General features: G+C 35.9%; 1 protein-coding gene across 1 annotated transcript; it reads left to right on the forward strand.

Annotated features, from left to right (window-relative positions):
- Positions 1–468: 468 nt before the first annotated feature.
- Positions 469–2,130, forward strand: GK2 (glycerol kinase 2). Its single transcript, XM_019719955.2, has one exon. It carries the CDS (start codon positions 469–471, stop codon positions 2,128–2,130), a length of 1,662 nt encoding a protein of 553 aa, XP_019575514.2.
- Positions 2,131–18,095: the final 15,965 nt, after the last annotated feature.

The following is an 18,095-nucleotide window of genomic DNA, read 5'->3' on the forward strand; positions in this document are numbered from 1 at the left end:
ATAATTAGAATTTTTATATCTAGAGAAAAATATCTTTAAATATTAAGAGGAAATACTTCTCAGACATTCAAAAGTGGGAAGAATTCATTTCCAGCCATCCTCACGACAAGAAATGTTGAGGGAAACCTTAAAAGCAGAAAGAAAATGATAACAGAAATATGGATCTGCATAGAATGAAGAGTACCGGTGACTAATTATGTGGGTAAATATATGATTTTTTAAAAAAAACTAAAACCTCCTTAAAAGATAATTGGGCGGTTGGGGCACGGCAGGGCCTGAGCCAGCAGGGCGGGGTGAGAAGACATAGTGCTGGTTAAAGGGCAAAGGTTGCCTCCAGCGGCTTCAGGTTCAGACCAGGCAGCCACTGCGCCTGCGCCTTTTGCTTCTGATGTACTGCATGCCCCTCCCCCCAACACCTCCGTCACCTGGGAAACGGCACCAGAGTGGCTGGGTCTACCTGTTGGTTTCATGGCAGCCCCGAAGAAATCAGTTGTGGGGCCGTTGGTGGGGGCAGTGGTCCAGGGGACTAACTCCTCTCACTTTCTGGTTTTCAATTCAAAAACAGCGGAGCTACTTAGTCACCATCAAGTGGAATTAACACAAGAGTTTCCAAGAGAAGGATGGGTGGAACAAAACCCTAAGGAAATTCTTCAGTCTGTCTATGAATGTATAGAGAAAACGTGTGAGAAACTTAACGAACTGAATATTGATATTTCCAACATAAAAGCTATTGGTGTCAGCAATCAGAGGGAAACCACTCTAATCTGGGACAAGTTAACTGGAGAGCCGCTCTACAATGCTGTGGTATGGCTTGATGTAAGAACCCAGTCGACCGTTGAGAATCTCAGTCGAAAAATTCCAGGAAATAATAACTTTGTAAAGTCCAAGACAGGCCTTCCACTTAGCACTTATTTCAGTGCAGTGAAACTTCGTTGGATTCTTGACAATGTGAAGAATGTTCAAAAGGCTGTTGAAGAAGGTAGAGCTCTTTTTGGGACCATTGATTCGTGGCTTATCTGGAATTTGACAGGAGGAGTTAATGAAGGTGTCCACTGTACAGATGTAACAAATGCAAGTAGGACAATGCTTTTCAACATTCATTCTTTGGAATGGGATAAAGAGCTCTGTGACTTTTTTGAAATTCCAATGAACATTCTCCCAAATGTCTGGAGTTCTTCTGAGATCTATGGCTTAATGAAAGATGGGGCCTTAGAAGGTGTGCCAATATCTGGGTGTTTGGGGGACCAGTCTGCCGCATTAGTGGGACAAATGTGCTTCCAGGAAGGACAAGCCAAAAACACGTATGGAACAGGTTGTTTCTTACTATGTAATACCGGTCGTAAGTGTGTATTTTCTGAACGTGGCCTTCTGACCACAGTGGCTTACAAATTAGGCAGAGATAAGCCAGTATTTTATGCACTGGAAGGTTCTGTTGCTATAGCTGGTGCTGTTATTCGTTGGCTAAGAGATAATCTTGGAATTATAAACACCTCAGAAGAAATAGAAAAACTTGCTAAAGAAGTAGGTACTTCTTATGGCTGCTACTTCATCCCAGCCTTTTCAGGGTTATATGCACCTTATTGGGATCCCAGTGCAAGAGGGATCATCTGTGGTCTTACTCAGTTCACCAATAAAAGTCATATTGCTTTTGCTGCATTAGAAGCTGTCTGTTTTCAAACCCGAGAGATTTTGGATGCCATGAACCGTGACTGTGGAATTCCACTCAGTCATTTGCAAGTAGATGGAAAAATGACCAACAATAAAATTCTTATGCAACTACAAGCAGACATTCTGCATATTCCAGTAGTAAAGCCCTCTATGCCTGAAACAACTGCACTGGGAGCTGCCATGGCAGCAGGAGCTGCAGAAGGAGTGGGCATTTGGAGTCTTAAACCTGAGGACTTGTCATCCGTCCTGATGGAACGGATTGAACCACAGATCAAGGCCACAGAAAGTGACATTCGTTATTCTACATGGAAGAAAGCTGTGATGAAGTCAATGGGCTGGGTTACAACTCAGTCTCCTGCAAGTATTGATTCTGCTATCTTCTCTAGTCTGCCCTTGGGTTTTTACATAGTGAGCAGCATGATTATATTAATTGGAGCAAGATACATATCAGGCATACCATAATAACACCAAGCATAGATTCTCAAGATGTGGGCTTTCTACATAATGAAAGAATTCAGCAATTTTATCTCTGAATGAGATGACACCAACACAGACTCTGGATTTAGTTATAAACCACTTGCTTCATGACTTATGAGAACTCTACAAGTAGATCTGTGAGTTTAAATAAATAAATTACAGCAAAAAAAACCCCAACACTGTAGGAATATTTGGTGTGTTTTTTTTTAAACGTTGACAGTTAAGGTTGGGCCAGACACTTTGGGGTTAACTGCTTCCATTGTTATAAAATTCTGCTCCACGCCCTCTGGAATATAGGACATTCATATTGCATCTGTGGAATCTTTCATCAAACATTTTCTAACACTACAGACCAGGATTTGGTTCTCTGTACTACACACACTTGACTAAGAGGTGTAACTAAATTGCCAGAACTGAGGGACTTGTAGTTTTTAATAGACCCCCCAAGTCCCCTTTTATACGTATTCGGGAGACCACAGTATTTTATTGAATATTTAATGAAAACATAAATTCTTGGAATAGAAATTCAGTATTCTCATAGCTTAGATATTTTTCTAGAAAATATTTGCCAAATTAAAATTCTTCAGACATTTCACATGGTCTCGCTAATTACACTGATTTGCTATGTAGTTCCTATAAGTAAAAGGACACTTTTTCCTTGATTTTTTTTTCATCTCTCTGTTTTATGTACTGTACTTAGTATATATATATATATATATATATATATATATATATATATATATATAACATATATGCTTACATATTTCATATACAGTATCTCTTTTATAAAGTAAGTTTATAAAAAGGGTAGTCTTGAGTGGACCACTACATACATAAATATTTTAGTGTAAACATTTGTATACATTTTTGGACATAAATTATGCATATAATTTACTAGGAGAAACCTTTTCTTAAAGAGACAGTACTTAAAATTTAAGTATATGTCTTATATTTTCATTAAAAAGTATATATGATTTTAACTATATATGTTACATTTTACCTTTTGATTTAATTATCTTAGGTGGGTGTATGCTGAAAAAATGTGGACTACTACAGTAAGTATTATTTTCAAGCAGAAAAAAATTGACTGCTCAAACAAAAAAAAAATCTAGAAGAGAGCTTAAGTATATAATTAAGAAAACAAAAATAACAAGAAATTTGGACGTGGATAAATGCAATAATATAAGGTACATATAAGAAGTGGTATAACATCATTTGAAGTTACACTGATAATTAAAGATGCATACTCTAAATCTCAAAATAACAAAACAGAATTATAACTAATAAGCAAATTAAGTACATAAGCTAGAACCATAAAAATATTCAACTGATCCAAAATAAGGCAGAAAAGAGATGAAAAAGGAAAGAAAAAAAAGAATAGAAAAATAGAAAACAACAGCAAAAACATATATATAACTATATAAATAAGCACATTAAATATAAATGGTCTAATTACCTCACATAAAAAGCAATACTGTTATATCAGATAAAAAACCAAGACCCAAATATATACTGCCTCCAAGAAACATATTTCAAATATAAAGAAAAAATAGTTAAAAAGAAAAAGGACAGGTAAAAAATACCATGATAATATTAATAGAAAGCTGAATGGCTATATTAATTATATCAAAATCCAAATTTCAGAGCAAAGAATAGTATCAGTGATAAACAAAGTCATTTTGCAATAATAAAGGGGTCAATTCACCTAGTGGACATAAGAATCCTAAAGATTTACGCATCTAAAACAGAGCTTCAAAATACATGAAGCAAAATCTGATAGAACTCAAAGAAAAGTAGATAAATCTACAATTATAATATGTAGGAGATTTCAACATCTCTTCCTTAATATCAGTAGACAAATTTAATAAAATATAAATGTGAACAATACTACAAACAACTGACATTCATAGATCATACCACCTAATAACAGGAGACTGCATATTCTTTGCAAGTGCATATGAAATATCTGTTTTACCAAGATAGACCTCATTCAAGCCATTAACCAAGCCTCAGTAAATTTAAAAGTATTTCATACAAAGTATGCTGTCTGAGCACGCTGGAATTATAAATCACTAAAGCTTTCTTGAAAATCCCCAAATATTTGAAAATGAAATAACAAGCTTTTAAAGTACCCATGAGTTAAAGAGATAAAGAAGGAAAAGAGAAAGAATTTGGAACACAATGAAAACGAAAACTAAGATATTACTAAATTTATGAGATATTACTAAAGCAATATTTAGGGAGAAATTTATAGGACTAAAGGCCTATATTAAAAGAGACAAAACAGTTCAAATAAAAAAAACCTTAAGATAATAACAAATTAAATACAAATTAGAAGAAAAGAAATAATAAAGATGAGAACAATAATCAATGGTAAAGAAAATAGAAAAATAATAGCAAAAATCAATATAGCCATGAGTTTTTTTTTTTAGAATATCAATAAATTTATAAACTTTCAGCCAGACTGACTAGAGGGAAAAAAAGAGAGAGAGAGTGAGAGAGCGAGAGAGCGAGAGAGCGAGAGAGCGAGAGAGCGAGAGAGAGAGAGAGAGAGAGAGAAATGACAAAAATTATCAATATCAGAATAGGAGTAACATCACTATAGATCCTAAGGATATTAAAATGACAACACAGGAATATAAGAAAACTTTATGCCAGTAAATTTGACAACTTAGAAGAAATGGAAAACACAAACTACCAAAACTAAAGAAAAAAAAACAGGTAATTTGAATGGCCCTGTATTTATTAAATAAATTGAATTTCTAGTTTAAAACCGCCCACAAAGAGAACCCCAAGCTCAAATGGCTTCAACAATGAAGAAATAATACTCATTCTATACAAACTCTCCCAGAAAACTGAAAGGGAGAGAACATTTTCAAACTCATTTTATGAGGCCAGGATTACAACACTACTCTAATGCCAACACCAGACAAAGACATGACAAGACAAAAACAACTGCAGATCAATATCCTTTATAAATCTGGATACAAAAATTCTCACCAAAATTTTAACAAAATTAATCTAACAATATATAAAAAGGATAAAACATCATGACCAAGTGTGGGAAAGTAAAGCTAGTATAATGAATCAGTATAATTAGAAAACTCAATTAATGTATCTCACCATATTAACAGATTAAGAAAGAAAACCCACATTAGATATAACTATACACTGACTAGAATGCCTAAAATTAAAAATATAATCAATCATATTAAGTGTTGGTAAAGATGGAGAACCAAATATATCATACGATTCTGTTGGAAATGTAAAATGGTACAAACATTTTAGAAAAGTTGTAACAGTTTCTTAAAAATAAATAAACATATATTGTATTATTCCAGGTAGTTACCCAAGAGAAATGAAAACATATCTGTACAAAGATCCATAGCACTTTACTTGTTATAGCCAAAAACTGGACACAACTCAAATGTCCACCAATAGGTTAATGGATAAACAAACCATGGAATATTCCTACAATGGGAGACTACTCGGCAACTATTGATACACACTAAAACATAGGTGAATTTCAAAATAATTAAGCCTAGTGAAATAAGCCAGACTATATACATAGTGTTTGATTCCACTCATATACAATTCTAGAAAATGCAAACTATTGCACAGTGACAGAAAGCAGATCAGCGGCTGCCTGGGAACAGGAGAGGGGGGGATGAAGAGTTGGCAGGACGGGGTAGGAGGCACGGTTACAGAGGAGCACAAAGAAAATTCGGGGGGTGATGAATATGTTCATTATGTTAATTACAGCGATGGCTTCAAGGGTGAATATATATGTCAAAATTAATCAAATTGGACACTTTAAATGTGTGCAGTTTATTATAGGGTCAATTACACCTCAATAAAACAGTTTTTAAAAAAGGGAAAAAAATATTTTCAATCTCTGAAGAAATATACCCAAAGTTTGCTCAAGTAGGTGAATTTTTGCTCTTCTCTGTTAGGCAGACTGATGTATCGTCACTGCTTGTACAGTCTGCTAGCATGGGGTGTGTTGGTTGCTATCTCTAGAAAGTCTATGAGCTTTACTTGCAGTCATTTGTATGATTAGGCTGGAGAAGTACATGATAATATCGAGTATCATTTAAAACAAATTAATTTTCCATTTCATTTATTTGGTCATAATTCTTAGTCTGGGACCTGCTGCAAATGACCTTATGAAGAGTCACAAACAAAGATATAAGAAAATCAGGCTAAAAGTCTTCAACCTTCGAATCTCATTCTCACTCTGTCAATATTATATGCCTGTGATTATCAGCTTTCCCTTTAAAAAAATATATTATATATTTGCCTTTATAAGTTTCCTTTTCATAATTTAACTTATGTGATATTGGTAAATTACAGTACTTTGCCCCGAGACTATAAAGGAGCTTCTGTATATTCTATTATAAAATTAGCTAATGAATAATTTCTCTATATTGCCACTAAGCAGAACTACTTGGTTAAATTATGATGATGGGGTCTCATTGCATGCATGTTATGACACAGCAAGTCATTATTTAATGTCAGGCAAATGTGTGAGTGAGAGCATGAGCTCAAACATTAACCAGAGAAATGAAAGGCATCTAATTCTGACACTATTTTCCAAAGATGCAGTTTGTGAATTAAAACAAGTAAGTCATATCTGGGAGGGGAGAGGGTGCATAAGAGGAAGAGAGAAGAAAGAAAGAAGGCATGAAAGGAAAGGAATGTTACAGGTATCCAAAGAGCAACAAGCTGTATTATTAAATCTAACTAAAGACACCTTATGTGGTAGAAACAGCACCAAACAGCTCAATCCTTTTGAGCTTAGCTCTAGGAGTAGCAACCATATACATCAGACTTAGAGGGATAAGCATCTTCCCCTTCTCATGCCATAAATACTAAATTATTATCTTTTTGTGCCTGGTTTCTGGTGCTTATATTATCATTTTGATATTAATACCCATAATCTCACAGGGAAGCTATTGTTTCATCCACTGGTGAGACCTGTTCTCAATGCTTAAATGTAAATGTTACATTAAACAACCCCATTTATGTGGAACACTATACACCAACTCTACGATGGTTAGATATGGGAAATTTGTTTTCATGCCACGTTTCTTTTCTTTTTTTTTTTTTTTTAATCATGTGAACTAATAAGATCCCCTAAGGTAGTCTTCCAGCATAGTCTAGAGTAAATACAGTATCATCTCAGTCTGTCACCTAAGTTAACCTCTCACTGAAATGACAGCTCTACAGTCTATTTTCATTGGTTCAACCAAAACAAAATGCACAAACTTAAATTTAAATATTTCCTCATAGTTTCCATTGACAACCTTTACAGCCTTATTTATTTGAGCCTTAGAGAAATTGCATGTGACCCTTGCCCTCTATGTGTTTACCGTACATTATAGTTCATTATTATATCAGCCCTCAACAAACTGATTTATTTTACAAAAAAAAAAAAAAAAAAAAAAGGCTTGAATTTTGGTGGGAAAAAAGTAGAGGGTGGTAAGACTGTGTTCATAGTTTTATATAAACTACTTGTGAAATTCAGTTCATTGTAAACAATCCACACATCTTTCTTATATTCAGTTATTAAAGTATGTTTTTCAAGTGTCACAGGAAATCCAAGTTTGGAAAACCTTTACAAAACCAAAAATAGTAAGGGACACTGAGTATATATGTCTATACTAGTAGCTTCGAAAGAGAGTTAGGCAGAAACCACGACAAAAAATGTTCTAGTGACTGCAAATAAGGATAACTCTGATTTGTCTAGCTTTTCCTTTGAACTGAATCAGGCAGCCCATTTAACTGTACCTCCCTGTGTCCACCTTTTTATGGCCTCAGCAAAGTGACCAGAGCAGGGAATGAGTACACAGCCTGGAGCAGAAAGCTTTGATCAGGGTCTTGGTCTCTGTCTCTCTCTCTGTCTCTCTCTCTGTCTCTCTCTCTGTCTCTCTCTCTGTCTCTCTCTCTCTCTCTCTCTCTCTCTCTCTCTCTCTCTCTCTCATTGTAACATAAAGTTTGTCTGACCTCAAGTGTATTTCACTGAATACATGGATCATTTCTTCCCAACTCTATTTCAAATAGGCCATAGATATCTACCATTAGCTGAGTTTTACAGTTGAGAACATTGAGGAAAAGAACAAGCAAATCACCTTCCCAATCCAAAAAGGGTATGGCTTTACAATTTAAGACACAATTCATCTGGGGAATATGATTACTTGCATAGAATTTAGTATTTTAAGAAAACGATGTTCTCTAAGAAAACTCCAAGACCACGTTCTGCAAAGTCAGGAGAGCCTGGAGTTGACTGGGGTTTAAGAGATCATCCAGTCCAACACCTTCATATACAAAGAAGTGAAAAATTTAACTCACTTAATAGATGTCATAAAGACATGTTGGGAGGAAGATTAAAATCTAAGTTTCTATATTCTACTGTTCCTCAACTGACAGGGATTTCCTTGAACTTGGTCTACCTCAAAGAACTCTGTTATGACGTTTTTAACAAGATGAAAAGAAAGTAAAGGTGATAACTCATGAATTTCTTAGGCAAGTTAGAGTTGTTTCAGCCAGCAAATATTTGGTGCACACTCTCATACTCATACATACATACAATTATTACGGCCACTTAAGCTAGACACATTCTGCAAGATTCTGAACTATGATAAAATCATTCTCTCGTCTCCAGTGATTTTTTTCTTCCTGAAAAAAATGTTTACAGAGTCTATGGGGAGCCATTTTCGTAGTCATGAAACACGCTAGAAATTTGGGGGTGAAGTGGCATGTGTACCATTCTTTTCTAGATACAAAGCTTGCTACTCACCTCCACATCACTCATATCCTTTGAGACTTACCTAGTTCATCCCTTCATTTCAGGGAGAGATGCAAATTTCTTCCTCCTCCTCCTCCTTCCATTCTTCAGCCTCGTCTTTGTCTTTTTCTTTTTCCTGAAACAAATCCATTGAGTCCTATCATATGGTATTTACTACTCGTATTCACAAACATCAAAAGGATGGCAATCTGTTTAATATCCTGCAGATGAACATGCACTAAAAAGTGGCATTGGCAACTGGGCACTCGCTGCCTACTGGGCACCAAGCAGCAATGTGCTAAAGATCTGGCGTGTTGCTCCATAGAGAAGAATGACATTCATTACAATTGTATCAAAAACAAACTATGTACCAAATGTTTGCCTCGATAAGTACTTGGACGATCATTTGTCTATCTCTCATTCATCCCCTCACAGCCTCTACCCTTCAGCTCTAGTGCTGTCAATACTTTGCATGCTTATAGGTATGTTCCTCTCCAATTTGTTTCTGCAGGTTCACTACAGTTTCACCCTCTCCTACCCACCCGATGTCTATTATGAGAATCATGCAATGCCTACAAATAAGAGGAAAACGGACACAAAGCGTATAACTCTTCTACAAAACAGTTTCTACAAGCATCTCATTGGTGTCTCATTTTTGTCATAACTGATAGTTTTCACTGGAGAACTGAGGCATTAACTTGTTGCTTTCCAGTTGTTGGAGACTGCTATGAGAAGATAACCTAAGATTTAGAAAGATGAAACTTTAAATTTAAAACAGATCCTTAATGCATTTTAGATAGAAATTGGAGATATTATATGTCAGGCCTCTTATTTTAAATATTTAGAAACTGGGGTCCACAGTAGGTGATGGCCCAAGGTCTTGGGGCTGGTTCATGCCTGGAAATACTGGGATTAGAACCTAGGGAATCTTTTCTTCTACACCATGTGCCAAATTTTCTTTGAAAATTTCAATTTTAAGATTAAAAAATGCTGGTTTTCTCCAAAATCAGGTTAAGAGATATTTAGAAATGCAGTGCTAATTGCAGAGGATTTCCCCCAAAACACTCAAAATTGTTTTAAGTGCTACGGAATTATCTTAGAAGAACGGAATTTAAAATGTCTCCTCTCTCTGTTTCTTCCTCTTAATTAACTCTTTTAGTTCAGGCATCACCATGATCTCCTGATAATGGTGCCTGATATGCTACAGTAGCCTAACTTTTCCTGTCCCATATCTCTAATTTATCCTCTACATTTCCACCATGGTTCTCTCCCTCCTCCCATTTCCTCCCCTTTCCATCTTTGTCTCTCTCTGATTTTAGCTTCATTCATTCATTCATTCATTCATTCATTCATTCATTCATTCTAGTGCCCTAGATCTGCCTTGGAAAGCTCCCCACTCCACTGGTCTCTCATCTACAGGCAAAGCCTTCTAGGTCTCTTAGCTATAGAAACTATTCAGAGGCACAGAGGGAAAATAGGAGCAGATCTCAAGCTCCTTGTTCCCTCAAAACCCTCCTGGTTGTTCTTATGAACATTTCTTGAGCATCTTCTTCCTCTAGCTCTTCATCATCAGGAAGGGTTTATGGGCTCTGACCTTTGGATGTTGGCTCATGGGTTCTTAATAATTGTGGATATGGACAGTCAAAGCAACAATTCGAGCCTCCAGGGAGCTGGTGTCCTCAGGGTTTTCTGCAACCTTGTTCATCAGCTGTTTATGCCTGATTTTCAGCTATGTTTTCCATCTGGCATCTCCAAAGATGAGTCTATTCCCAACATTTCAACCCTCTCATTCTAGACACGTTCTGGTGGTCTTGGAGTAGTGCAGAAGGCAGAGAGTCATCCTCCTGGCTGGGTGCGTGGGTAGATCAAACTCTGGGCAAGTGTCTCAGTCAGAATGGAACTTGAAGCCCTTTGCTAGGTGCCACCCAATGGCTCATGTGGTACCAACAGGTTTCCATGGACACCACCCTGTCAGCTTAGGCCCTACAAGGCCACACATTATCTTTTGAATGCAGAAATCTAATCCTTTTACCTTACTGCTTTAAAGCTTATGCTAATTTCACCATTTCCCAGGTAAGCTAATTAGCGTGGTATTTAAGGTCTGAATATGTATAGTCCGCCTTTCATCTATTCCAGGTATCCTGGTCCACTGACAAGATGCCTGAATGCCTAATCATTTCGCACTGGAACTCGAGTCCCATGACTAAGTCTTGTGATCTTTTCACTTAACCATGTAGCTAGGTCTTCCTGGAAGCTGTCAAAGATAATCTCTGCACGTTTTCTAGGCAGCCAAAATTAGAAACATAAAATAAGACTTTGTTCATGGTGTTTTTCCTTTCACAGGATGCATTTCATTCTTTCATCTTAAAAAGTAGATGATATTTTGTTAAGTTGGTGCAAAAGTAATTGTGGATTAACAGGCTAAAAATAGCTGCAAAAACCGCAATTACTTTTGCACCAACCTAATATTTTTAGTGGTGAATAAGTAGGATTCTTGGTGAGATTTAAAGGTTTGAAAAGTTTGATCACCAATCTATCTTAGAAACCAGTTATTATATTATAATTTTTCAAAAACTTTAATACCAAGTTACTTCAGTTTTCACTACTTAACTGTGTGTGGCTTTTCATTAATTCTTTTCAATTAACTTTACTGCACTATTCTAAAGGTAACTCTATCAATCAGATTAATCAAATTTCTATATTTTAAAAAAAAGTCTCATACAGATTTAATGCAATCCCCATCAAAATTCCAACGGCATTTTTTAAAGAAATAGAACAAAAAATCACCAGATTTGTTTGAAACCACAAAAGACCCCGAATAGCCAAAGCAATCTTAAGAAAAAAGAACAATACTGGAGGGATCACACTCCCTGACTTTAGCTTGTACTACAGGGCTACAATAATCAAAACAGCATGATATTGGCAGAAAAACAGACACATAGACCAATGGAATAGAATTGAGAACCCAGAAATAAAACCACATAAATATGGACAGATAATTTTTGACAAAGAAGCTAAAAACATACAATGGAGGAAAGACAGCCTCTTCAATAAATGCTGCTGGGAGAACTGGATAGCCACATGCAAAAGAATGAAACTATACTGCTATCTGTCACCATGTACCAAAATTAATTCAAAATGGATCAAAGACTTAAGCATAAGACCTGACACAAAAACTGCATAGAAAACATAGGTACTAAACTTATGGACCTTGAGTTCAAAGAGCATTTTATGAATTTGACTCCAAAGGCAATGGAAGTAAAAGCTAAAATAAACGAATGGGACTATGTGAAACTTAAAAGCTTCTGCACAGCAAAAGAAACCATTGACAAAATAAAGAGGCAACCAACTGAATGGGAGAAGATTTTTGCAAGCAGTGCCTCCGATAAGGGGCTAATATCCAAAATATACAAGGAACTCATGCAACTCAACAACAAAAAAACAAACAACCCAATTGAAAAATGGGCAGAGGACCTGAAGAGACATTTCTCCAAAGAGGACATAAAAATGGCAAATAGACATATGAAAAAATGCTCAAAATCACTAACCATCAGAGAAATGCAAATCAAAACCACAATGAGATATCACCTCAACCCAGTCAGAATGGCTATCATCAACAAGACAAATAGTAACAAGTGTTGGAGAGGCTGTGGAGAAAAAGGAACCCTCGTACACTGTTGGTGGGAATGCAGACTGGTGCAGCCGTTATGGAAGGCAGTGTGGAGGTTCCTCAAAAAATTAAGAATAGAATTACCATATGACCCAGCAATCCCTCTCCTGGGTATCTACCCAAAAAATCTGAAAACATTTATACATGAAGACACGTGTGCTCCAATGTTCATTGCAGCTTTGTTTACGGTGGCCAAGACATGGAAACAACCAAAATGTCCTTCGATAGATGAATGGATAAAGAAGTTGTGGTATATACACACTATGAAATACTATTCGGTGGTAAGAAAAGATGATATAGGAACATTTGTGACAACATGGATGGATCTTGAGAGTATAATGCTAAGCGAAATAAGTCAGACAGAAAAAGCAGAGAACCATATGATTTCACTGATATGTGGTATATAAACCCAAAACAGTAAAAGATCAAGACAAACAAATGAGAAACAAAAACTCATAGACACAGACAATAGTTTAGTGGTTACCAGAGGGTAAGGGGGGTGGGGGGTGGGAGATGAGGGTAAGGGGGATCAAATATATGGTGATGGAAGGAGAACTGACTCTGGGTGGTGAACACACAATGGGATTTATAGATGATGTAATACAGAATTGTACACCTGAAATCTATGTAATTTTACTAACAATTGTCACCCCAATAAATTAAAAAAGTCTTGTATCCAGGCCACAATGGCCACCATTTATTAGAAAGTCAAGATTTCATTATCTTTTGTCTTTTTCTCTTCTGATTAATTTGATGTCTATGTCAGTATAGTCAATTCATATGTGAGTTTCCCTCTTCTAGATCTTAGTTTCTCCCTGATCGTGATAGAAGTTTCAGAAGAAAGAGAGTTTATCCTCATGGTAATAATCTCTCATAAAAATGAAATTTCCAGCCTTGGTTTGGTCATATAACTCAGCTTATCAATGACTCAATAAATAATATTCATTTAGGTTCCCCCTTTGCCAGGCACAACGGGAAATATAAAACTGGAAACTACATGGTGCCTGCATTCCAAGATTTTATAATCTAATAGTGGCAATAAGTCACATGTACAAATGACCACAGAGTAAGGCAGTATTTAAAAAGTACTACTGAGTGAATGAATGTGCAAATAAGTGGATTATAAATGCAGTAAGTAGTACAGAAGGGAAAGGACAGGAATTAGAAGAAAAATATTATAATGGCAGAAACAGACTTCCAAGATGTGAACCAGACTTCTAGGATGGATAGGATATCAACAGCTAAAGATGGAGAAATGCAAATAAACTTAGTTGTAGAAAATGCTATGAGCAATAGCATCAGAGACAAGTTCTAGAGTTTAAACTTGTCAGTTTAAACAGAGCAGATACTGTTGGACAGAAGTGGATAATAAAAGTTGGAGTCAGATTTTGAAGAACCTTGCATGGTAAGCTAAGAACGTAGGTCTTTTTTTTTTTCCTGTAAGAACTAGAGCTCCATGAAAGGTTTATGTTGAGGTGAGTAACGTAATAAAAATCTCATATTTGTGCCTCTTGACTGCTTAGCTTTCATTACTGAGAGCACGGAGTAGTAGAAGCATGGACTACTGGCTTCAGGTTTGAGTCCTACCACTTACTGTGTGAACTTTGCCAAGTTACTTAACCTCTCTGTGCTTCAGTTTCCTTAACTTTAAAGTGAAGATGAGGATAAGGATGGTGATGACGATGGCAATGATAGTTGTAGGAATAACTGTATTGTTTGAGGAGCAAATGAGTTAATGTTTGGGTTTAACAGACATTTCTCCAAAGAAGATACAAGCATGGTCAATGGGCACATGAAAAGATGCTCAACATCAATAGTCATTAGGGAAATGAAAGTCCAAATTGCAAAAGATACCATTTCACACCCATTAGGATGTCTATTATAAAAACAGAAAGAAAGAAAACAAACAAAAATAAAAGAAAGTAAGTGTTAGCAGGAATGTGAAACAATTGAGCCTTATGCGCTGCTAGTGAGCATGTAAAATGGTGCGGGCACTGGAAGACAGTATGACAGGTCCTGAAAAGACTAAACTTAGAATGACCATATGATCCAGTAATGCCTCTTCTAGGTATTTACCCAAAAGAATTGAAAGCAGAAACTGATACTTATGAGGTGCCTAGAATAGTCAAATTCATAGAGACAGAAACTTGAATCATGGTTACCAAGGGCTGGGGAGAGGGAGTAATGAAGTGTCATTTTTATTGAGTAGTTTCAGTTTGACATGATAAAAAAGTTCTGGAGATGGGCAGTAGGAACAGTTGTACGACAATGTGAATGTACTTCCTGCCACAGAATTGTACACCTAAAAATTGTTAAAATGGTAAATTTTATGTTGTGTATATTTACCACATGAGAAAACAACTTTAGTCCAAAAAAAAAAAAAAGAATAGTTCAAGTGAAATTCTCTTACTACTTCTATCTTATATTGGCAGACTAGCTTAATTACATTGATTTGGAAGTATGGCTGATTATGAACAAGCAGAGAATAACGAAGGAGAGAGAATGTATGATCCATGGTAGGATTCTTATTAGAAGGCCCCAAAAGAAGTCTTAGGACATAAGGTTCATCTTGCTAATTCAATGATTCTTATCTTCTTTTCTAGGAAAACACATCCCAACAATGAAGAACTTGTATTTTATATGCTAAAATATACTCTCTCCAGCTAGTTAGTTTGTTTGCCTTTAAATGTAGTATAATATCCATTAAGCAACAGTTCCAAATTTCAGTGTTCTTTGCATAATAAACTTGAAATAATATGCATTTTAGTTTCCAGAATCTTTAGGACTCTGAAGAGGGATTTTTCACCACAGAGAACGTTAAGTTCTTCTCCCTCACCCTTGTCTGTTCCCTTTCTCACATCTTCTGAAAAAATAGGCATGACCCCAAGTATGGCTCTGAAATTGTTGATTTGTAAAGATATCCATCTGTTCCTTTTATTGTCTTCCTAGTCATATCTGACTGGGGTTGGGATGTCCAAACACATTTCTGTTACTGTCAACACTACAGAGCCAAGAACTCTTTGGACAAGTGAACTGCTTTACAAGTTAATGCCTTACGTGTACTCAAGAGAATTGCCCTTGCCTGGATTTAGAACCTTTATTACTAGAAAGAATGTGGAATACTCAGCAGGAAAAAATGTATTTGGTATTAGACCTGCTATCAAAATGAATTTTAAAGATGAAAACTAGGCAACAGAAAACAAAACATGTCAAATGTCTAACAAATGTGGCATTTTAAACTTGACTTTTCCTAATGGGCTGGTATTTCAGAGGTTGTTATTTTTCACGAATGTTTTAAATAGGATATGTAAACTATATAAAAAGGCCTAATTCCTGTTTATTCTCCTCCAGAGTGTAATCACAGGGCCAACTGAAAAACAATACAATGGAAAAATTTTGTTGAGCTAGATAGAGGTTTTTTGGTTTGTTTATTTGTTTTAAATGAACAAACATAGACATGAATTTTATTGTTTTCATTCCCAGAGATTTTCTGGTCTATCTTGTATTATAACTTGCTTCTGAGTTGCTACCTCTTAAAGCAGAAATATTATAGAAGTACATTTTTGATAAGCACTTCTATTTTCACAAATAGAATATTCTACAGTGTTTTCCAATAAATCCAAATAACTAGAGAATAGAAAACTTGAAATAGTGCTACGGCATTATTAGATTCATTCATCCAGTTGTCATTTACTGAGTGTCCAATATGTACCAGGTTTTCTGTCAACTTGGCAGCAGGAACACAAAGATGAATAAGATAGTTTACCTTTGAAGAATATACAGTTTTGTGGCAAAAGCAAATAAATGTAAAAAATATGATAGTTATGCCCTTTCAGGCCCCCGGGCTACATCAACTGGGGGTAAAGACCAAAGGTAAGATAATGTGGTTTCTTGAAGGTGTCTTGTGAAATGCCATCTCCCCAAGCCCTTAGACTGTTCTTAGCGGGGTTGCTCTAACCTTTGCGTTAAGGTCACTGCCTTAGAGCAAAAACAATAAGGAGTGTTCTAGTCACAAAAATGCCATTTGCTTTGTTCTTGACACATTCTTGCCTGTACTCTTTCCTCTGCTGCAAGCAATGTCTGCACCATCTGGGACTAGAATAACCACTAGGTTTCTTTCTATTTCCATATCCAAAGAACATTTTAAAATATCCATGCTGGAGGCCCATCACTAGAAATTGATTTACTTCTTTGGCTTTTTTTTTTTTCTTAATTATGGAAGTGATTCTAACCTGTAGCCAGGTTTGAGAACTGCTATTCTAAGGGGCTCCCCACTATGATAAATTCCTTGACTCGACCAACTAAGCAGAGTACAAACCATGGAGCCTTTTGGGCCTCAAGAGCATTGAAAGGACTTCTGTTTCTGGGCCTGTCCATCCCTTGCTTCTGGGTTCTGAAATTGCTTCTCAATAGGACAAGAAAGAGACTGAGGTGAGAAGCTTGACCATCCCTCGAGTCTACTAACATGGAGGTATTTCCCCCATCTAATCATAACTTCTAGGACTCAATGGGAGCAGTACATCCCAAGTAGATGTAAGGGCGATTGCTCAGTTATGCAGGCAAATAAATCCAGGTTTGGCTAAGACCGAGTTGGAATTTTATCATATGCAACTGAAAAGATGGCTTAGCCAATATAACCTTCCCCAACTGAAATTTGGGCTAGCTGCTCAGAGTTTCCATAAAATGTACACTCCTCTATGACCAATTAATACGTTACATCTTAATTATGTATGTGTGTCTTTTGTCTACTAGACTACAAGCTTCTTTAAGGTAAGAGCTCCTTTCTTCCTTTTTTCTTTTTGTTCCCTTGTAGAGTTTTACAGAGAAGAGGTTTTCAATCAAAACCAAAACAAAAAGCCATGATGGATGAATAAGTAAACAAATGAATTATGTCCCTCCTTTTATATTCTTTCTTCAATAGAAATGATATCCAGAACTCTAAAATGGCTACAAAGAAATACTATTTTAATTAAAAATTTTAAACAATATTAATATTGCTCAGCATATCAACAGTGGATCTTAAACATCATTGAGGTGTCCCATACCTCTACGCCCTTTACCACATTTTAGAACTGAATATCTGTCAGAAACTTGGCAGTATTTTAAGTCAGGTATGAAACATAGTAAAAAAAAAAAATCTAAACGTACAATTATGAAGACATTAAATGTTATCCACTGTAAACACTGAATGTTTTGAAGAATTGTACCTATCACTGAATAAGTTTTCTGTTAGTCTTTCTTGAGTTAAAGCTAAAAAGTCAATAAAATTACTCAAATTATGGCCAGCTATGGAACAGAAGAAAGTCGATAATATAATTTGTTTGTTTCATCTGTATTCATTTATGTCCGAATTTCTTGGATTCAAGATGTAGCACATTTCCTTAACGACATACTTTATGATTATACGAAAGAACCATTGGGTAAAAATATCATATTTGGAAAAATCAATATTGCCTAATAAAGCTGGAGCTATTGAACAGTGGAACATTAGCA

This window comes from Rhinolophus sinicus, linkage group LG02, assembly GCF_036562045.2.
Source record: "Rhinolophus sinicus isolate RSC01 linkage group LG02, ASM3656204v1, whole genome shotgun sequence".
In the NCBI taxonomy this organism is placed as follows: Eukaryota; Metazoa; Chordata; class Mammalia; order Chiroptera; family Rhinolophidae; genus Rhinolophus; species Rhinolophus sinicus.

Excerpts from the sequence above, each read along its gene's own strand:
- GK2 (XM_019719955.2), top strand. The coding sequence starts at position 469 with ATGGCAGCCCCGAAGAAATCAGTTGTGGGGCCGTTGGTGGGGGCAGTG.